We start from the raw sequence: 24,127 nt of genomic DNA on the forward strand, positions 1-24,127 counted from the left end.
GTGTGATTCCTTTCATAAAAAGTCCAAAAACAAAGCCTCATGAAGGTCTGAACAGCAATGAAGGGTTTGGGGACCAGGGGGAGTTAGCAGACAGAGGTGGGTGCTTCTGGGTCATTATATGGCTATGTTCAATTTGCACAAATTCACCAAGGTGCATACTTATGGTCTGTGTACTTTTCTGTATCACTTTAATAATGTATTTAAAAACCCCTTTGTCTTTGAAGTCCATAATTCTGAATTTAGTTAGTATGCCTAATGTACTTCGTGTTAATTTCTTCTGAACAAACCAAAGAAAATGCTGATGAATGAAAATCTTTGACAGTCTAGAAACGCCTTTCATATAATCTAAGAATAAGGATTTGGTTTTAATCTCAGTTTAGGATCAAGAAAAATTATATTATACCCTCAGTCTTTGAATATGGTTGCAAAACTAAATTCATCCTTCCACAGGGAAAAAACAAAAGTTTATTACCCCAAAGAAAGAAATCTCCTATTTATGAATAAAGGGATTTTTATACATCTTTTATTGATGTCAGTAGGCGGGTAGTATTTGACCTGAGGGTTTCCACAGGAGGATACCTCTAGGAATAAAGGATCATGGTGGTGAGTTTATTTTCCAGGACTGCCTTGGTATGGCATTTTGCATGGGTCAGAACAAGAGTCTGGATATTTGAGTCCTATTATAGTTACTGATAATGTGTTAAATAAACAAAGGCAAGTCACTTTTCTGGATTCCAGTTTTGAGGTGTGTGTGGAACTGTGGTTTTGGAGAAGACTCTTGAGAGTCTCTTGGACTGCAAGGAGATCAAACCAATCCCTCCTAGAGATCAGTCCTGGGTGTTCACTGGAAGGACTGATGTTGAAGCTGAAACTCCAATACTTTGGCCACCTCATGCGAAGAGCTGACTCATTTGAAAAGACCCAGATGCTGGGAAAGATTGAGGGCAGGAGGAGAAGGGGACGATGGAGGATGAGATGCTTGGATGGCATCATTGACTTAATGGACATGGGTTTGGGTGGACTCCGGGAGTTGGTCATAGACAGGGAGGCCTGGCGTGCTGCAGTTCATGGGGTCGCAAAGAGTTAGACACGACTGAGCGACTGAACTGAACTGTGTATAAATGCTAAGCTAGATAAAATGTTTAAGATCCCTTTTCTAGCTCTCTATATGCTGCCACTCTATGAGGCAATATTCCTTGGAAAGAAAGTCTCACATCATTTGCGTTCAATGCATGCACACTAGATTATCCATCCTGTCTCAAATGTTCAGAAGCTCAGCTGGGCCAGAAAGAGACATGCATGCAATCTGAACAGATCAAAAGGTTAGTCTACCTCAAACTCTTATCCTGTGAATATTGATTTATTGAAATGTCCCTTCAATATGTCTCTGGAGAAATATCTGTTCCTTAATTTCTATTCAAGGGCATTTCTACTGTTCTCTTTCTCAGGAGTGCTACCAATTTATACCTCATCAATTATGTATGGGGTTACCTAGGTTAACCAGGGATACTCTATTTGTCCCGATCATACTTAGACATTGGTGGTCTAAGCAGCAGTCCAGGCAGCCCACTCCTTTGCCTGACTCGGTGCTTATGCTCTCCTCTCTCAGAAATAGGGACTTACCTGCAATCTCTTTTCAAGGAATTGTTTGCCACCTTCCAAACCATATGAATGTTCATAAGGATAACTCCAGTCTCGAATCAAAAACATTAATGTCTACAGAAAAAAGGAAAAACATAGAATCATTTCTTATAAAATTTTACCAAAAATTACTACCTTAACAACTGAAGCATCCCTTACTCCCCAGAAACAATCCTTATCAAAAGTTACAGCAACCAAATGGTTTACTACTAATCATAGTTATATCAAGAGCCTACTACATAAACCAGTAACACTCCCAACTCCTATCCAAGAATCTACATCCACTTGAGAAACTTACTCTATATATTGTCACCACAAGTAATAACACAGGGATTTTTAAGAAGAAACAAAAGACGTATCAGGGTATACAGATCATAATTTTAAGCCAAGATTGTATAATTAAAAGACCAAATAATTCACAGAATTTTGTATTCTTACATGCTTAGGTTTCTCAATTCAGCATTATTGATGCTTTGGGTCAGATAATTCTTAGCTGTACACACTTGTCCTATGTATTACAGGATGTTGAACAGCATGTCTGGTCTCTAAAAACTAAATACCAATGGTATTAACTTCCTCCCCAAAACTGTGATAACCTAAAATGTCTCCAAATATCAGCAAATGCCATTTGGGTGGCAAAATTACCCCAGTTCAGAAAAACAGATATAGGCAAAATAGAGTACATTTTATCATATACAAAAAATGACACCATAACCTGTCTAAATATTTCATGAAAGTAATCACTTGAGCCAGGCAAGACTGAGGCTGAATCAGTGTAAACCCACTGACAGTAAGAAGCACCAGTGATGCTTTCATGTAAGGGAAGACTTCACACACGGATGAGCAAACAGGGTGGAGTCATTCTTACCTACTGTAACACAACTAACCAAGTAACACTATGTCAACTTATAAACCACTTATTTCAAAAAAGAAACTATCTAAAATTAGCTTTTTTCTTTTAAATCTCTGTAATGTTAAGACTCCAAAGAAGCAATATCAAATTATGCTTCTCAAATAACTCCACCCAGATTAATTTCTGACTTAATATTCTGCATCTAGCATTTAAAGGTAATGAAAAAACATGAGGGAGAGACATAATAAATTCTGAAACTTTTCTATGAATCAAAAATGAACAATAACAGGTCTAACTTCAACTTGTAATATACTCCCCCCACACACAAAACCAACAACATGGCAGTAGTTTATGATGTATACAAGAAGTTCACATGACTATCTCAACTCTGGGAATTAACACCTAATTAAGAGAAATGTTATTAACTTCTTTAAGTAAAAATTCTAAGAATCAATCTATAATCATTTGTTCTATTTCCTATCTTGTAAATTGCTACTGTTAAGTTGGTAACGACTCTACCATAAATTAGTTTCAATTCCACTGGATCTGTTGCTAAAAATGAGTTTGGCATAATGTCCTTATGTCTTCAGAAATACAAGATGACAGCTTTTCACAGATAAATTTCTTTTAATGATAAAATACTTAATTTACCTGAAATGGTTTCTGGTAGATTTCTTCCATTGCAAGTCTGCCGTATTCTGTAAATAACTATTAAATCAAATTATTTAAAATAATGCCCCCAAAGACGTTGAAAGAAGACATCTGTAAAGCTGTTCTATATCAGAGCACTAGATGTCAGGGCCTTTAAAATCATTTGAAAGCCAAGCATTTAATTTTTAAGACCAAGTATACATCAAAATTTCTTTTAGTTAAGAAATCATGTATCTGTTTAAAATCATATAATAGTCAATCTTCTTACAATATTATAGATTCTTGGTGTAAAGTAACAATAATGTAGGAATTAAATTTTCAATACTTTGGCATACATTCTTTGAGACATACATACTTGTAAGTGTTGAAGATCATCTTCCTGAATATTTTGAGACAAATTATATACCTGTTAAAACAGAATATGGTTTTCATTAGTGCTTTACTTTGAATACCCATCTGTGTGTAACTTTACTTGTGGTAATGAAGGCTATTTTATACCTGAACACATATGAATGACTCGATCATTATCTTAACTGGTGATGAAAAGGATTTCTTTTTCCCTAACTATAAAACATTAAGGGGGGAGCAGTGGTGGTAAACTATGTAAAAATCATGAATACATGCATATGGGGCCAAGAGAGCAGCAGACCTTTTTTTAAAGTATATGTAGTATATTTATATTGTACGTTTACATACTTACACTTAGGTAGTAAGTTTCTTTAATGTTACACCATGTTTTTTTTTTTTCTTAAGTATAGGATTTCCCCAATTATTTTTCTAAGTGAATGTATGTGAAGGGCATAGTTCTACAAAGATCAAATTCCTCCTTGGAGCATTCACAATATATATGGGTGAATATATATATCACCCATATATCATGGGTGCCTCAACTACCATTGACTCTATCTTTTTACTTAAGCAAACTCAGTCTAAATAACACGAAAATTTTACCAGACTGTAGTAGCTGTTTTAAAAAAAAAACACACAACAGTAGGTGGCACTCTTGCCCTTTCCACAAATTTTTAGGAGGCTTTCCAAGCCACACAGACCAGAGCTGATAATGGTAAGTTCAGTAAGTATAAATATCAAATAGGCTAAGTTTTCAAACTGAGTACAATGACATATAATCTTGTATGCTAAGTCACTTCAGTCATGTCCGATTCTGTGTGATCCTATGGACTATAGCCCGCCCGGCTCTTCTGTCCATGGGACTCTCCAGGCAAGAATACTGGAGTGGACATCCCTCTCCATGGGATCTTCCTAACCCAGGGATTGAATCCGGTCTCCTGCATTGCAGGCAGATTCTTTACCATATGAGCCACCAGGGAAGGTCTTATAATTTATTAAGTGATTTCTTAAGTGCCTTTGGTTGGGTTTTTTTTGCCTGTTGGAAAGAACCCCCATTATACCGAAAAAAAAAAAACTTAAAAATTGCTAATTTAAATACTGATTATATTTGAAAAGTAGCTTTTCAAAGAATTATGATATATTATACATTTTATAGCTTCTTTATTTGAAAATTACTGTTTTTGCACATATTTTTGAAGGAATGTGAAAAATGCACAGTTATCAAAAACAGAATTTTAGAACTAGAAGGAGCATTGAAGGAGCATCTGACCCTAACTTTGTATTGTCCATGGGTAAAACTGAGACCCTTTGGGTCCAGTTTGGGTCCAGAATCCTGTTTGCTGAAAAACATGGAGAACTCATGGCTCCTGACCCCTTTTCTCTCTTCAGTCCCCAAGTCTGGGGAAGGAGTGTTCAGTTCATTGGGAGATGGACCAATGTGACCTGGCATTCTGGAAATGGAATGGTTTGGGTGGGGGCAGGGGAAAGGTAAGAAGAACTGGGTTTGAGACCTAATATCTGTGGAGCATCAGGGTACCTTCTGAAACCATTATACCCTAGAATGGAACCGCAAATACCTCATCCATGCAGAATTTTAGAGGCTTTGCGAAAAATCTGGAAAGTGCCACTGGCCAGTGGGAATTAAAGGGATGTGTCTTGGGACTGGAGCTGTGCTTAGGGAGGATAATGAACAGTCAGACTTGACTACCTATCTACCCACCATGCAGGTTTCTGAGTGGATGCAGGCAGCACCCCAGTGCCCCAAAATTCCACCATGAGGGATTGCTCCTTTTTGTGAGAGGGGCATGAAGGTCATTTGGAAAAGGAAATGGCAACCCTTTCCAGTATTCTTGCCTGGAGAATTCCATGGACAGAGGAGCCTGGCAGGCTACAGTCCATGGGGTCGCAAAGAGTTGAACACAACTGAGTGACTATCACTCACTCAAGTACTCGCAAGAAAGAGAAACTGGAGAGAACATTCACTAGGTACAGTCCTTCTGAATCAAATCTTTTAAGAGGTCAACTAGGCCACCAAAGGAGAAAAGTAGTAGGTGTCCATAGTTGCAGCCTCTGCTAAGAAATAACGTATCTAAGAAAACTGGGTTACTCCAAATATAGAACAAGCTATTCTAACCACAAAAAAATGCCGATCAAACTTAATCACTTGGAGGTCAAGAAAATAAACAGCCACTATAAGCCAGCAAACTTAAAATTATTTTCTCAGCTAATTTCAAACAGGTACTTACAAAGAAATTAATGATTGAGGTGGTTAAACTCTATTTAAACTTAAAATCTGAGAGCATGACCAACCTATTCTCACTGATATGGGCCTTAGCGTTTAGAAAATAGGCCCAGATCCTTTCATTGTCAGGGCCAGGTTATAAACAGCAAAGAGAAAAGATTTGTTTACTGTAGACCATTAGTACTTAGTATACCACACTGTATTTAACAAGATGCTCAACAATTATTTTTTGAAAAAATAAATGACAAAGGGATCAATCTGTCATTAGCCTATCAATCATATAACTTATATAATAAGGAAGGACAGAAATCTGGCCTCAAGAATCAGGAAAGACGCAATAATAAAAAATAATTTCAGGGACTTCCCTACAAGTTCAGTGATTAAGACTCTGTGCTCCCAAGACAGGGGGAATGGGTTCGATCCCTGGTTAGGGAACTAAGATCCCAAATGCCAGTCAGTTCAGCCTTAAAAAAAAAAAAAAAAAAAAATCAATCTTTTTGATTATTTAGTTTACAAAGCACTTTTTTATGCATTATCGCATTTGGATTTCATTTCTGACTGCACATAAAACCACATTATGAGACAGTCAAGCAAAGCAAGAATTTTCATTTTACAGTAAGAAAGTGGCTTTAAGTTTCCAAAATTAGGCCTCTCACTATCATAAAGTTAAACAAACAACAGAACACCACGGTATATAAGTTTTAGGACAGAGAGCTTATAATTTAAAGCAAGTCAGAGAGTCAGCTAATCTGAAGGGCTATAATGTGATAATACAAACACAAAGATGCATTTTCTGGTTGCCTCAGGAAAATGGCAGTTGTGCCACCCTGTAAGATTGGAGGAAAAAAAGTAGAACATATTGGAAAAGAGAGATTCTGAGGGTCCCCAATAATATCATTTAGTTTATAGAGACAGATATTTCCATCCCTATAATAAAAAGAAGCCCCTTCTCTTTTATCTCATAATAATATCCAAAAGTTGTTTCCACTGACAGCTAAATACTTCGAATTGAGGAAGGAGATGGGAACTTTAATCGAGACAAGTCATACATTCCAGATACTAATAGAAAGCACAAAAACCAAGACACTGTGACGGTATCATCTATAATCTCTCATCAGTAAGAAATATTTCTTACCTCAGAAGAGGCACATACTTTTTAAAATATTTGCAAATACGTATCTCGAAACATCACCACCAGCTGGACCTAACCACCATACTTCAATAATTCTTTTTTCAGCCAGAGAAGTATCAACCACAAATGAGCTCATAAAAGGGAAAGTAAAAAAATACAAAATGACCTGTGGTGGTTTAATTCAGTCCAATCAGTCTAAATTATACAGAAAAAAGATGGCCTAGCTCAAAGAGACTAGAACTTGACAAAACACCAAACACACCTAGGGTACAGCATAAGTGAAAGAGAAAAGAATTTTACTTCTTTCTAAGTGAAACAGGTGCTATCCTAGATTATATAAACATCACTCAGGTTTCCTAAGTTACATAGGACCCTAGTTTATTATATAAACATACCTCCATTCATTCAAATAATCAAGTACTAGTTGCCACGCACATCAAGTAGAAAACTAAATTTAATTACTTGATTTTGCTGTTTGGTTGATTTAGCCAAAAAATAAAAATATACTCTACATTTTACTGTATCTGGCAGCCACAGTATCAACTGAATATCCTAGAATTCAATTAAGGATAATATACAATATATACTCCTTAAAGAAAAAGAGCATTGATGCTACAACAAAATACCAAAGGCATTGGCTGTTGGTTCACTGCTTCCCTGGTAAGCACTTAAAAGTACGAAATTTCACACTGTAAGCCAGGACAGCAGGCACAGAAATGTAAGTGAGCGTTAAGAAATGTAAATAGTTTCTCTAATTTTAATCCGTCTTTTCTTCAATCAAATGGCATTCTGAGGAAGAGCAAAGGTACTAGAGTTCTGTGAACTGATCATGCTGGAGCATCCCTGCGTCTCACCTGAACAGAGCTAGTCATGAGAACTGATCATGCTAGAGCATCCCTGCGTCTCACCTGAACAGAGCTAGTCATGGTGCTCAGAGCAAACACTGTAGCACAATCCTTGATCGTCGACTGGCTGTCAAAGGCACCCTGGGTATCCATTAGCAGCACAGCCACCTAGGAATTTAAAAGTTAGAAATACTACGTAAAAACTCACCGACAGTGATTTATAAAAGTCAAATATAAAATGGTTACTATAAAAACCACTAATTAAGTCAAGAAAAGTACATATCTCACACATTTTGACTTAATAGTCCACATGTTTAAGTTATTGGATAATAAGATAAGAGTTCTGCATTGTTTTGCTCAAGAAATAAGGAAGAAAAAATAGTTAAAAAAAAAAAAACTCTAAAAAGAATTTTACTTTTGTTCCATTAGGTCTCTCGATCACAAACACTTCATTCCAGACTTGTATGCCTGTTGTTTCTCTTTCGCAACCACCTCGCCATGTAAAGCCAGTCAATGGTTCATTGTTTCCACCAATCCAACTCTGAGAATCCTGTTGAAATCAAGCATAAATATAAAATAAAACACACAAAAATAAGAACTCAAAAGGAATGTAGGAAATCACCCACTCTTTACAACATTGTAAATCAACTACACTTCAATAAAAATTTTAGGAAAAAAAGAAAGAAATCATCCACTCCTTATTTTATATATAAGGACGGTATATCCAGGGAGATAAAATATACTGTAACATTACACAAGTAGTTACAAAAACAAATCCCACATCCTTCACAGAGGGACCTGAACCTTCTCACATCTGCTCCCATTTTCACACCCTAGGCTTCTAGATAAGTGGGGTCACACCCACTTTTCCCACTTTGGAAAGACTTCCTATGTTCAAAATCATAAAAATAAGATACCAGCTATTTTGACACCTCCTTCTACAAAACCAAGTTCCAGACAGAATGACTGTCAAAACAGCACTGCTCTCTTAGAATAGCTTATATACTAAAATGTTTTCACACTGCCTTAATCTTCTCTTTAAAAAACATCAACTTTAAAAATAACCACAAGATTTGTATAAAATCCGATTCAAACAATCCAACTGTAAGTCTTTTTCAAAACCAAAAGGGAAATCTGAATCCAGACTGGGTATGGTATTATATGGTGCTAAGTTGGGGTAAAGATGATTGTGTGAGGTAATAATGGCTTTGAAGTTGTACTACTAATAATAAAGTCTTATCTAGTTAAAATAAATAAGTAAAAGGGCAGAGAGGAAAACAGATGAAATAAGACCAGGAAAATGTTGGCGGGTACACTGGAGTTCATTATATTCTACTATTTTGGGGTATATTTAAATTTTTCTATAATAAAATGTTTTAGCACATACATTATGGGACTAAACTGTTGTAATATTATAAAATTATATGAAATTTAATATACCATAGGCTAATTTATCTAGAAAATTAAATCTAGAATATGATAAATGAGTTAACTGTGACATATATTAAGAGCCCTCTACTTTAAGTATATTTAAAGCCCATATATCCTTTTCTCAAAGTACCTTCCCTCACAGGAAAAATTCCTTTGTTTCAGAAATACTTCTAATAAGCTTTACTACATAGTCCAAAATAGATAACAAAGGTCCAATTAGGGGTGGAGAAAGATGTATAAGGTAGACTTAATGAGGAAAAGGCGGGAGACAAAAGTGTTGCCCAAATTATCACTACTTTATATAAAGATCAGTCTTAAACATCAGTGGGCTTCCCTGGTGGCTCAGATGGTAAAACACAAACCATCTATAATTATTATTCCACAGAACTCCATCCCCAGTTGTTACCAATCCTATCACTTACAAAATTCTCTTGGACTCTCTTCACTTTCAGTACCTTCAACTTAAGACCCTCATCCTCTGCTGGTCACAAGGCTGACACATGGTACAGCTCTATTTATACTATATACTACAGACTTGTGCTTCAAGAAGCACCCTTCACAGGGATCAGGGGATTAACAGTACACCCTAGATAAGCCCAGTTACGGTCTTGCACTGACTATACTTTTTAGATGCTCCAAATCACCTTGAACCTCCCTGTTGTACCCTCCAACCCATCCTTCCCAACTGTCACTTAATGTTCTCAACAAGAAATCTAAAATCATGCCATGGTCCCACTAAAAAGCCATCTGTGGCTCCCCATTTCTTTACAGGACCATCTGGAGACGTGCTGTATACAATCCACCTTTAATTTACATTTCCTATCTCTGCTCCTTATGTCCCCCCAACACACACACCTCTTCCAGTTTGTCCCACAACAAAAAAGGTCAATATTCCCAAATACATAGGTTGCTTAGCATCTCTATACCTTTGCTCAATCTGCTCTCAGCCTGGACTGAGTGGGTGGTCAGGAAAAGAAACTCCAACTTTTCTGAACTCTTAAAGCCTATTATTGACAGTTCAGGTGGCTCCCTTTAAATGGCTTTGCACTGCAGTTCTTGTGTAAGTATTGTGAGCACTGGCTATAAACCCATCTGATTTACAAAACTGTTTCTACCAAAATGCCTTCCATATTCTAGGTCCTCACACATAGCACCTCATTCCCCAAAAGTGTCAAAGTGATATTTAATGAACTGATTCAACCTACACAAGTAACTTAAAAGAATTTATCCTATTAGAGAAATCTACTTTTATTCTACATATTACTTTTTACTTAATTACTTAATTTTACTTATTTTTTTCCCTATCTCTTCTATGAGAATTTAAGTTCCATGAAGAAAAAAAGTCTTGTCATTTTTTCCCTCTCAAAACACAGGATAGTATCCCCAGAACATAGAATAGTGCCTGGCTTGCAGTAGGTACTCAAAATATTTGCTCAATAAATACGTCAAATTTTTTAAATTAGTAAGCTTCAACATGTTCCTTTTTGCACATGGGTAAGAGAGATGGAAGAAATAAAATCCTTTCAATCACTGCTAGAAATAATACAATAAGAGTAAAACTGAATTTTAAAAAGTACAGATGACTGAAATCATAAGCTAAGTAAGATGCTTGTTAACCTTACTATCTCCAAAAGAACTTTAAAAAGAATTGGTGTCTCATTAAAAAAGATGTACTAACTATATATTATCTCTTCTTGGTTTACCCTGTAATGGAAATGTTTACTAAATTGCTATTGTTCAGTCACTAAGTCGCCCAACTCTTTGTGACTCCATCCACTACAGCACATCAGGTTTTCTTGTCCTTCACTATCTCCTGGACGTTGCTCAAACTCATGTCATTGGGCTGGTGATGCCATTCAACCATCTCATCCTCTGTTGCCCGCTTCTCCTCTTGCCCTCAGTCTTTCCCAGCATCAGTCTTTTCCAATGAGTCGCCTCTTCACATCAGATGGCCAAAGTACTGAAGCTCCAGCTTCACCATGAGTCCTTCAGTGAACGTTCAGGGTTGATTTCCTTTAGGATTGACTGGTTTGACTCCTTGATCTTCAAGGGACTCTCAAGAGTCTTCTCCATCACCACAGTTCGAAAGCATCAATTCTTCAGCAATCAACTGTAGCCTGCCAGGCTCCTCTGTCCATGTAATTCTCCAGGCAAGAATACTGTAGTGGGTTACCATTTCCCCTCTAGGGTATCTTCCCAACCCAGGGATCAAACCTGGGTCTCCTGCACTGCCGGCAGGTCCTTTACCACTTGAGCCACCACAGCTTTCACTATACAGACCTTGGTTGACAAAGTGATGTCTCTGTTTTTTAATGCGCTGTCTAGGTTTGTCACAGCTTTCCTTCCAAAGAGCAAGCATCTTTTAATTTCATGGCTGCAATTACCATCTGCAGTGATTTTGGAGCCTGAGAAAATAAAGTCTGTCAATATTTCCACTTTTTTTCCATTTATTTGCCATGAAGTGATGGGACTGGATGCCATGATTTACTTTTTTGAATGTTGAGTTTTAAGCCAGCTTTTTAACTCTTCTCTTTCACCCTCATCAAGACACTCTTTAGTTCCTCTTAGCTTTCTGCCATTAGAGTGATATCATCTGCATATCTGAAGTTGTTGATATTTCTCCTGGCAATCTTGATTCCAGCTTGTGTGCTTCCTTCAGCCAGGCGTTTCGCATGATGCACTCTGAATAGAAGTTAAATAAGCAGGGTGACAATATACAGCCTTGACATATTTCTTCCCTAATTTTGAACTGGTCCATAACTCCACATCCAGTTCTAACTGTTGTTTCTTGACCGGTACACAGGTTTCTCAGGAGGCAGGTAAAGTGGTCTGGTATTCCCATCCTGTTAAGAATTTTCCAGAGTTTGTTGTGATCCATACAGTCAAAGGCTTTAGCGTAGTCAATGAAGCAGAAGTACTAAATTGATCAGTCAATAAAAGAATGAGAGAAAAGGTAAATCAGAGAACCTAATTAAAACCAGTTAAGTTTTGACATTTCAAAACATGAAATTAAGAAGTCTTGTTATTTCTCTAACATACTGAACACTGGTAAATTTAATAGTCATTCAACAAATATTTATTGAACCCCTACTGTGTGCCAGCCACTGTTCTAGATTCAAGGGACAGAGCAGTGAAAAAGAACAAACATCTCTGCCCTCAGGAGGATGCTAATGAATTCGAGAAGGAGCCTCGCTCATAACAGATACCGTCTGCTGTCATGAGTAGAAGCAAACTTAAGAACTTGAAAAACAGTACCTGATACCATTTATTAATACAGGGACAAAAACTAAAAATTTAAAAAATTATCTTAATCCTCCAGTTCAAAAAAAAAAAAAGCTTACTGAGTAAGTCCCAGTTGCAAAAGGCATCTCAGCTGAAAAGACTTGAACTTTGAATGTAGTCAAATATTACAGTGAATAAACAGAAATCCTTGCCAAAAAGACTCAGCAATATAATTATCAACAATAAAGAACCCCTACCTGCTCTAAACAATAAGAAACAAATTCTTATTTCACCATAGGAAAGATAACATTCTCTAGCAATGGAGATCGGAGAAGGCAATGGCACCCCACTCCAGTACTCCTGCCTGGAAAATCCCATGGATGGAGGAGCCTGGTGGGCTGCAGTCCATGGGGTCGCTAAGAGTCAGGCACGACTGAGCAACTTCACTTTCACTTTGCACTTTCATGCATTGAAGGAGGAAATGGCAACCCACTCCAGTGTTCTTGCCTGGAGAATCCCAGGGGCCAGGGAGCCTAGTGGGCTGCCATCTCTGGGGTCGCACAGAGTTGGACACGACTGAAGCAACTTAGCAGCAGCAATGGAAAGGGCAATGGCACCCCACTCCAGTACTCTTGCCTGGAAAACCCCATGAATGGAGAAGCCTGGTAGGCTGCAGTCCATGGGGTCACTAAGAGTCAGGCACGACTGAGCGATTTCACTTTCACTTTTCACTTTCTTGCACTGGAGAAGGAAATGGCAACCCACTCCAGTGTCCTTGCCTGGAGAATCCCAGGGACTGTGGAGCCTGGTGGGCTGCCGTCTATGGAATCACACAGAGTCAGACACGACTGAATCGACTCAGCAGCAGCAGCAACAAAGTGAAACAAAAGCTAGGTAAATTTGCACACTGAGTTGGTAGTCCAGCCAGGTCTCCTAACTTCAACAATGGGCATGCCAGAAGATAAAGGTGCATTGAGAAGCCGTAACAACTCAACACAGCTATAAGGAAAATGAACAGAAGGATGAAATTAAAGATCCAAGTAACTGTACAACAAAACAGCAGATCCTTCGAGCTATGAAGCATTCCCCATAAAAACATAACAGATAAAAATCTTAATCTGTATAAACTAGTACCTAACTTAGGAGGTAGATTATTAACACCAAACACCAAACGACAGAATAAGCTAATACTAACATTCTGACCACCAAGCATAACTTAAAGAGTTTTCATTTGAATATGTAAGAATACTCTGCAAGTCCGAGAGCAAATTAAGAAACATTAGACTTTTAAAACAATTTTAAAACTGTCTAACATCTTACCCATCTCCTCATCCAACTCTTCCCTTTTGGGGCTGGACAGACAGATAACATAATGACTGACCTAACTCACAAGCTCAGACAAAGGACAACTGTATCAACTTAGCTACACGTGAAAGAAGAATAAGTTTAAATAATCTTTTTTTCTTATGATTCTGGTTAAAAGGTGACCTTGACCTGGAAGACACACTTAGTAAAATAAGCCAGATACAAAATAACAAAATTGTACGATTATACTTACATGAAATATCTAGAGCAGTTAAACTCATTGAGACAGAAAGTGGGAAAGCAGTTATCAGGGGCTGGAAGAAAGAGTTTATTGTGTACAGATCTTTAGTCTGGGAAAATGAAAAAGTTCTGGAAATGTATTGGTGGTGATGACTGCACAATAATATGAACAATCTTAATGCCATTTAAATTGTACACTTAAAAGTGACTAAAAAGGTAAATTGTTATGCATTTTTTAACCACAATTTTTCAAGTGTACTTAAGTGCTACTAGAACAGGAAAGGGAAAACACTTCTAGTTATTGATGTTTGGTGTTGAGATCTGACTTTATAGCCTTCCACTGGACTTCCAGTCTCAGTGCTCCCATGTATAAAGCTAATATAAAAAAGCATATCAGCCTCGCAAGAAAAAGCTCAACATGAAAATCAATGACCTTTCTTTCTTTTTGATCAGAGAATCAAGGTCACAGGGCAAATTGCACACTGAACTCTGGAGACAGGCAAATACAAAGAATTGCAAGCTGAAAGTCAGTTTACCAGAAGCAGAAACTGCTAGAGCAAACTGAAGAAACACTTAAATAAATATGGACAAACTGCTAAAAGCTAAAAGAAACTAGCTTGAGACCTAAGAGCTCTTCATTTTTACCACAAGAAGTTCCCTGAGGTTCTCTCTTTCTGTTTGTTTTGACCCTGCACATGGTTTGCGGAATCTTAGTTCTTCAACCAGGGGTTGAACCCAAGCCGTGGCAGTGAAAGCATTGAGCCCTAACAACTGGACCACCAGGGAATTCCCTGCAACCATTTCCAAACACACAGAGGGGCAAGCAAGCCCTGAGAGCAGTCCCCACTAACGAAGGCCAGCCCTTCAAGGCAAACTACCTGATCAGAGCTTTATCTAACCCTGGGAAAGTCCAATTCATCAACTCCAGTTCCCTCTAGCCTTCCTGTTTCAAGTAAAGGGAGAAAAAAAATTTCTGAAGGTCATAGCCCAGGGACTCAGGTCCACTTACAAAACTGAGATTTAATCATAAAATGATAAAGCTCTCCTCATGCACACATTACCACCACATCAATCAGTGGATTACAACTGACACAGCGGCAAGACACAGATTCTATTTAAGGAGTTCTTAGGGAAACCCAAGGACAATGGAAGTGGGACAGAATACTGAAGTCTCTGGGATCTAAAGCAGCAAACACTAACCACATCTTTGAGCTAGAACTAGATTAACAAAACTTCACAGTAAAAGCTTAACTCTCAGTTCCTATTTTCTGATAGTTCACGTCTGATAAGTACAAGCCATGTACTTTCCTCAAAAGTTGAGGAAAAACAGACTGATGAGACAAAGCAACCTTAAGAATCAAACTCAGGTATGTTGCAGATTTTGAAATACTAGACAGCAAATTTAAAGTAACTAAGGTAAATATCATAAAAGCTCTAATTTTAAAAAGTGGAAACCGTGCAAAAACAAGTAATGTAAGCAGAGAGATGGAAACTCTAAGCTAGAATCAAAAGAAAATGCTAGATAGAAAAATACTATTATAGAAATAAAGAATACCTTTAATATACCTGGGCTTTCCTTGCGGCTCAGCTGGTGAAGAATCCGCTTGCACTGCGGAGACCTGGGTTCAGTCCCTGGGTTGGGAAGACCCGCTGGAGAAGGGAAAGGCTACCCACTCCAGTATTCTGGCCTGGAGAATTCCATGGACTGTATAGTCTCTGGGGTCACAAAGAGTTGGACACGACTGAGCGACTTTCACTTTTAATATACTTATCCACAGACTGGACACATCAACAAAAGAATCAGTGAACACTAAAATGTATCAACAGAAACTTCCCAAACTGAAATGCATAGACAAAAAAGGATAAGAATAACAGAAGAGACTATTCAAGAACTGTGGGACAATTACAAAAAGGTATAAATAGGTATGGCTTCCCTGGTGGCTCAGTGGTAAAGAATCTGCTTGCAAGCAGGAGACGTGGGTTCGATCCCTGGGTCGGGAAGGTATACTGGAGGAGGAGATGGCAACCCACTCCAGTATTCTTGCCTGGAAAAGCCTATGGACAGAGGAGCCTAGTGGGCTATAGTCATAGTCCATGGGGTCATAAAGAGTCGGACATGACTGAGTGACTAAACCAGTAAGTAGGTATAATGGGAATACCAGAAGGAGAAGGGGAAAAGGCATAAAAGAAACATCAGAAGTCATCAATTCAGTTCAGTTGCTCAGTCGTGTCTGACTCTGCCACCCCATGGACTGCAGCACACCAGGCTTCCCTGCCTATCACCAACTCCTGGAGCTTGTTCAAACTCATGTCCATCAAGTCTGTGATGCCATCCAATCATTTCACCCTGTGTCAGCCCCTTCTCCTGCTGCCTTCAATCTTTCCCAGCATCAGGGTCTTTTCAAATGAGTCAGTTCTTCACATCAGATGGCCAAAGTACTGAAGTTTCAGCTTCAGCATCAGTCCTTCCAATGAATATTCAGGACTGCTTTCCTTTAGGATGGACTGGTTGAATCTCCTTGCAGTCCAAGGGACTCTCAAGAATCTTCTCCAACACCACGGTTCAAAAGCATCAATTCTTCGGTGCTCAGCTTTCTTTATAGTCCAACTCTCACATCCACACATGACTACTGGAAAAACCATAGCTTGACTAGATAGACCTTTGTCAGCAAAGTAGTATCTCTGCTTTTTAATATGCTGTCTAGGTTGGTCATAACTTTTCTTCCAAGGAGCAAGTGTCTTTAATTTCATGGTAATAATGGCTGAGAATTTTCTAAAATTAATGACGAATACTAAAGAACAGATCTAAGACAATCAGATAACACCAAACAAGATAAATATCAAAAGACCTATACCAGGCGTATCACAGCCTAACTGCAAAATGACAAAGACTAAAAGGAAACCCCAAAAGAAAACAAAGCCAAAAACACATATCTATAGATGATCAAGGAACGGTAAGAATCACTTTGGACTTCTAGTCTGAAACCATACAAACAGGAAGAAAATGGAATGAAATATGTAAAGTGTTAAAAGAAAAAAGCCACCAACCTAAAATTCTGTATCCAGTAAAAGTTATCCTACGAAACTGAAGGAGAACTAAATTCTTCCTTAGATAAAAAATGAAGGATGTTGTCACCAGTACACCTGCCTTGCAAGAAATGTTAAAAGTTCTTCACACAGAAAGAAAATAACACACACTGGAAACTCAAACATATATATATATAAAAGAGTATCAGAGAAAGACAAGAAAATCTTTTATTCTTCTCTTAATTCATTTAATAGACAACAGCACATCCAAAGTTCTAATTGCGACAATGTATTAGGCGATTATGGTACATACAGAGGACTGGGAATAAGATACCTGTACTACCCATAAAGCAGTATACTAATATTCTAAAAGCAAACTTAGATCAGTTGTAAATGTATATTGCAAACTCCAGGCAATTAGATTTTTTTAATGTTTAAATAAATATAATAGATACACTAAGAAAGAACAGAATGTGGAATCATATAAAATAGTCAATTAAAGCTAAAGAAGGCAGAAAAAGAGAATAAAAAAGAACCAAGTATAACAAGTATCAATAATCACTTCAGACATGCATGACTGAAATAAACCAATTAAATGAAAGAAACTGTCACTGGATTAAAAATAAATCCAACTATCTGCTGTCCACAAAAAAACCCAGTTTAAACATAAAGAAAAGGAATGGAGAAAGACATACAATGCTAACACTAATCAAATAAAAGCTAGAGTAGCTATACTAATTTCAGACAGAGCTGACTTTAAGACAAGGAAATTATCATTATAAAGAGTGGTAATACATAATGATAAAAGGAGTCATTCATTTCTCCAGAAAAACTTGACACTCTTCAATGTGTATGTGCTTAATAAGAAAGCATCAAAATATATGAATTCCAAGGAGAAACAAGAAAATCCGCTATTACACTTGGAGACTTCAACACCCCTCAATCAGTAATTGACGGATCCAGAAGACAAACTATCAGTTCCCTGATAGTACAGTTGGAAAGAATCCCCCTGCAATGCAGCAGACCCTGGTTCAATTCCTGGGTAGGGAAGACCCACTGGAGAAGGAATAGGCTACCCAGTCCAGTATTCTTGGGCTTCCTTTGTGGCTCAGCTGATGAAGAATCCACCTGCCATGTGGGAGACCTGGGTTCGATGATTGGATTGGGAAGATCCTCTGGAGAAGGGAAAGGCTACCCACTCCAGTATTCTGGCCTGGAGAATTCCATGGACTATACAGTCCATGGTTGCAAAAAGTCGGGACATGACTGAGCGACTTTCACTTTCAAAGATACAGCTGAACTAAACAGCACCAACATTAAAGCAGATCTAACTGACCTTATAGAATCCTTCATCCAACAACGGAATACACATTCCTCTCAGTCTCATACACAACATTCCCCAATAGAATAGAACCCTGGGCTTTAAAACACACCTTAAAATAAACTTTAAAGAACAGATCATACAAAGCATGTTCTCAGACCACAAATGAATTAAACTAGTGACCAATAATGTAAACATAGTTGGAAAACCCCAAAACAGTAGAAGTTTACACAACACACTTCTAAATAACACATGGGTCAAAAAAATCCCAACAGAAATTTTTAAGTATTTTGAACTAAATGAAAATGAGAAAAACAACTTATGAAAACATGTGAAATGCAGTGACAGCAATGATTAGCAAAGAATTTATAGAAATGGGTGCACATATTAGGAAAGAGATCTAAAACCAAAACTAGAAGAATAATTTAATCTAAAGAAGCAGAATAAAATTACAGCAGAAACCTTAATAACACTGAACATAAGAAAACAGGATATCAAGGCAACAGGAAAAAAAAAAATCAAACCAAAGCTGGTCCTTTAAAAGATCAATAAAATTGTTTTCAACGAGAAAAGATAAATTAAAAATATGAGAAATCAGAGGAGTCAAAACTACTAATTTCATGGACTTTAGAAAGATAATAAAAGAATATTAAGAACAATTCTATGCCCACAATTTTGATAACTGACTTGAAGTGGATTGATTATCTGTAAGACATAACCTAGCAAACTCACATGAGAAAAAAATACATCATCTGAATAGGTCTGTATCTACTAATGAAATTTAATCAACAATTAATAACCTTCAAAAAAAGAATGAACTAAGTTCAGACAGTTTCACTGCTAAGTTCTTCCAAACATTTAAGGAAGAAATGATACTAGTTCTCCCTCAACTTTCCCAGGACATAGAAGCAGAGGGAATACTTCCTAATTCCTTCTATGAGGCCAGTGCTATCTTAATATTAAAACCAAATGAAGACATTACAAAAAAGAAAACTAAAGACCAATATATTTCAGGAATATAGATGTAATAATACTCAACAAAATATTAGAAAATTGAATCCAACAATGTATAAAAAGAATTATATACCACAACTAAGTGGACTGTTCTAGGGATGCAAGGCTAACTGAACATTCAAAAAATATGATCCATTTCATTGAAAAAGTGAGAGGATTCCAGAAAAATATCTATTTCTGCTGTACTGACTATGCCAAAGCCTCTGACTGTGTGGATTACTACAAACTGTGGAAAATTCTTAAAGAGATGGGAATACCAGACCACCTGACCTGCCACCTAAGAAATCTGTATGCAGGTCAAGAAGCAACAGTTAGAACTGGACATGGAACAACAGACTGGTTCCAAATTGGGAAAGAATTACATCAAGGTTATATATTGTCACCTTGCTTATTTAACTTATATGCAGAGTACATCATGAGAAATGCCGGACTGGATGAAGCACAAGCTGGAATCAAGACTGCCAGAAGAAATATCAGTAACCTCAGATACGCAGATGACACCATCTTTATGGCAGAAAGCGAAAAAGAACTAAAGAGCCTCTTGATGAAAGTGAAAGAGGAGAGTGAAAAAGTTGGCTTAAAACTCAACATTCAAAAAACTAAGATCATGGCATCTGGTCTCAATCACTTCATGGCAAACAGATGGGGAAACAATGGAAACAGTGACAGACTTTAATTTTGGGGGGCTCCAAAATCACCGCAGATGGTGACTGCAGCCATGAAATTAAAAGACGTTTGCTCCTTGGAAGAAAAGTCATGACCAACCTAGACAACATATTAAAAAGCAGAGTCATTACTTTGACAACAAAGGTCTGTATAGTCAAAGCTATTGTTTTTCCAGTAGTCACGTATGGATGTGAGAGTTGCACTATAAAGAAAGCTGAGTGCCGAAGAATTGATGCTTTTGAACTGTGGTGTTCGAGAAGATTCTTCAGAGTCCCTCGGACTGCAAGGAGATCCAACCAGTCAATCCTAAAGGAAATTAGTCCTGAATATTCATTGGAAGGACTGATGTTGAAGCTGAAGCTCCAATACTTTGGGCACCTGATGCAAATAACTAACTCATTTGCAAAGACCCTAATGTTGGGAAGGATTGAAGGCAGGAGAAGGGCCTGACAGAAGATGAGATGGTTAATGACATCACCGACTCAATGGACATGAGTTTGAGGAGGCTCCAGGAGTTGGTAACGGATAGGGAAGCCCTGCGTGCTGCAGTCCATGGGGTCACAAACAGTCAGACACAACTGAGAGACTGAACTGATCAAATCAACAGACTAAAGAAAAACCATATGATCATATGAATAGATGCAGAAAAGGCATCTGACAAAATCCAATGTCCATTCATGATTTTAAAAGCAAACAAAAACTGTCTTAGCACACTAGAAAGAGAGAACTTCCTGAACCTAACAATATCTCCAAAAAAATTCTACAGCTAACATCATACACAGTGGTGAAAACCTAGGTGTTTCTCCCTAAAGGTTAGGAAAGCAGTAAGAAGACATGTTCTTATCACCTGTATTGTACTGGAGATTCTAGCCAGCACAATCAGCCAAGAAAAACAGATAAGAGGTACTCAGATTGGAAGGGAAAAAGGAAAACTATATTTACAGATGACATGGTCTTATATATATATATATTTCTGCTTTATTGACTATGCCAAAGCCTTTGACTGTGTGGATCACAATAAACTGTGGAAAAATCTTTAAGAGATGGGAATACCAGACCACCTGATCTGCCTCTTGAGAAATCTGTATGCAGGTCAGGAAGCAACAGTTAGAACTGGACATGGAACAGCAGACTGGTTCCAAATAGGAAAAAGAGTTCGTCAAGGTTGTATATTGTCACCCTGTTTATTTAACTTATATGCAGAGTACATCATGAGAAACACTGGACTGGAAGAAACACAAGCTGGAATCAAGATTGCCGGGAGAAATATCAATAACCTCAGATATGCAGATGATACCACCCTTACAGCAGAAAGTGAAGAGGAACTAAAAAGCCTCTTGATGAAAGTGAAAGTGGAGAGTGAAAAAGTTGGCTTAAAGCTCAACATTCAGAAAATGAAGATCATGGCATCCGGTCCCACCACTTCATGGGAAATAGATGGGGAAACAGTGGAAACAGTGTCAGACTTTATTTTTCTGGGCTCCAAAGTCACTGCAGATGGTGACTGCAGCCATGAAATTAAAAGATGCTTACTCCTTGGAAGGAAAGTTATGACCAACCTAGAGAGCATATTCAAAAGCAGAGACATTACTTTGCCAACAAAGGTTCGTCTAGTCAAGGCTATGGTTTTTCCTGTGGTCATGTGTGGATGTGAGAGTTGGACTGTGAAGAAGACTGAGCATTGAAGAATTGATGCTTTTGAACTGTGGTGTTGGAGAAGACTCTTCAGAGTCCCCTGGACTGCAAGGAGATCCAACCAGTCCATTCTGAAGGAGATCAGCCCTGGGATTTCTTTGGAAGGAATGATGCTAAAGCTGAAACTCCAGTCCTTTGGCCACCTCATGCGAAGAGCTGACTCATTGGAAAAGACTCTGATGCTGGGAGGAATTGGGGGCAGGAGGAGAAGGGGACGACAGAGGATGAGATGGCTGGATGGCATCACTGACTCGATGGACGTGAGTCTGAGTGAACCCCGGGAGTTGGTGATGGACAGGGAGGCCTGGCGTGCTGCAATTCATGGGGTCGCAAAGAGTCGGACACGACTGAGCGACTGATCTGATCTGATCTGATAGAGAGAAAACATTTAAAAAGTCCACTACAAAGCTACTGGAATGAATAAATGAGTTAAACAAGATTTCAGGATAAAAAATCAATATAAAAATATCAATTGTATACTTACAACGAACAACCTGAAAATGAAATTAAGAAAACAATTATATTTATATCATCATCAAATCAGGAGTAAATTTAACAAAAGTATAAAAAATACAAACTACAAAACATTCTCCCCCCACAATCTGGATTTATTTATTTAAAGACGACCCACATAAATGGAAAAACATGCCATGTTCAAAGATCAAAGTGCTTAATATTCAGACAACATTACCCAAACTGATCTTTTAGATTCAATACAATCACCAACAGAATCCCAACTAACCTCCCATAGAATCAGGGAGACAGTAAATAAGATTATAGTTCCTTAGGGAGAGAGGCTGGGAGAAGAGGTTATAGGGGATAGGTGGGTTAACAGCTTAAAAGGTACAGGGCTTCATATTTTTCATTCTGAGATGGTAAAAATGTTCTAAAATTTATTGTGATGATGATTATATAACTGTGAATATACTAAAATCATGGGACTGTATACTACAGGTTTCAAGTAGATGAAATTATATATTATATATGAATCATACCTCAATAAAGCTGTTAAAAGAAAAACAAAGTATCACATACACTTAGTACATGAACTTAACAAGAGACTCCCAGCCATACAAAACCCACCCTGTAACACTACAGAAGTCTAAGAGGAAAGAGAATGGTCCACTGGCAGTTCTGTTAAATGTCCATATACTACTGCAATGTGGCATAAATTGTTATTTTAACTTGCTTCTTGACAAAAGGATTACAGTGAACATTCTCTAAAGCATCTATAGAAAATACATCCTATTAACTATAAAAAGAAACGTTGCAAGAAAAAAAAATGTCTTAAGAGAAAAAAGAAATCTTGAACTAGAACTCATGAGTCAAACATCAAAATTGTCCCAGGGGGAATAGGGGAATGAAGCAAGGAGTTATTAATTACTTAAAAATTTCTTTCTCCTCCAAAAAAAGTTAGTATTAAGGAACTTGAAATCTATAAAACTGTTTTAACTCCCCAACTGTTTTAAAGCTGGTGTTTGAGTAATTAGTGCTCATGTATAACAGTATTATTACTTGAGATATTCTTCAAAAAATGACCTCATAAAGTCAATTATTTTAGAGAAAGTAAACTTTCACTTGCAAGAACAAATACTTTGGAGTAGGAAAAGGTCTACTGGAAAAAATAATTAATGCTCTCTCAAGTACAAAACTGAAATAAGTGATAACATAGGTATAATACTTTTGATATCACAAAACAGGCAGTACATACATTTGGGGCTTAAAGCTAGAAAGGTATTTCAAAGGCTACAGATGACAAAACATTTTCAGGGAACAAGTACAGAAACGCAACCAAGAAAGGCCCTCCTAAAACATGGCAATAAGGACTTTGAACAACGTATTGTAGCCTCCTCCACGTCATCTGTTTCTGATTCCTCTGGCTTTGGCAACATTTGGTGAAGCCTTCTAAGTGAAATTACACTAATTTTAAATCTGCATATGAAAGAACAGAAATATATAATTCAGAAATCAAGGGGGGAAAATCTAATATGCTAACAGAAAGAAAGTAGTCAATAGTCCACATAACCTCTATACCCAACTCTTTAGCATATTTTCAGCAGACAAAATTAGACCACCGATTTTTATTTTTCCTTACCGAATCTTAAAACTCTGACCAAGTTCTGCCTGCTTCTTACAGAAGCAAAACTAGTAACAATATCAAATTTTCAATTTCACCAGTTTGTTACATAAGTTATATTCAGTGTATCACTTGGAATAGGTGAAATATTCAAAAGCAAATTCAGTTAAAGCAATAATTAAATGAATAAGCTAAACTTCTACATCAAATCTGGCAATTTTATGAGCATATGAACCCGAACAAAGTGATGCCTTAAAATTTTTTAAATGCACATCTATTAGAATGGCTAAATGACAGTATTGTTTTATAAAATGTAAAGGAACTGTAAGTCTTTACACATAGCTGATGGGAGTACAAAATTGGTAAACCCACTATTGAAAAAATTTTGATCCTAACATTCCTACTCCTGGGTATAAA

General features: G+C 37.4%; 1 protein-coding gene across 10 annotated transcripts in view; it reads right to left on the reverse strand.

The window, feature by feature from the left end:
• ATL2 (atlastin GTPase 2) overlaps positions 1-24,127 on the reverse strand; it is a 67,918-nt gene that overhangs the window by 9,309 nt on the left and 34,482 nt on the right. For 9 of the 10 annotated variants that reach the window (XM_024998252.2, XM_024998251.2, XM_015473418.3 and 6 more), the window contains 5 exon segments: positions 8,128-8,262; positions 7,776-7,880; positions 3,501-3,551; positions 3,146-3,202; positions 1,624-1,716 (listed from right to left, as the gene is read on the reverse strand). In XM_024998252.2, the coding sequence (XP_024854020.1) occupies positions 1,624-1,716; positions 3,146-3,202; positions 3,501-3,551; positions 7,776-7,865 (291 nt within the window). In that variant the 5' untranslated portion in view covers positions 7,866-7,880; positions 8,128-8,262. 10 annotated transcript variants of the gene reach the window in all.

The sequence above is a fragment of the Bos taurus genome, chromosome 11, assembly GCF_002263795.3.
Source record: "Bos taurus isolate L1 Dominette 01449 registration number 42190680 breed Hereford chromosome 11, ARS-UCD2.0, whole genome shotgun sequence".
Taxonomy (NCBI): domain Eukaryota; kingdom Metazoa; phylum Chordata; class Mammalia; order Artiodactyla; family Bovidae; genus Bos; species Bos taurus.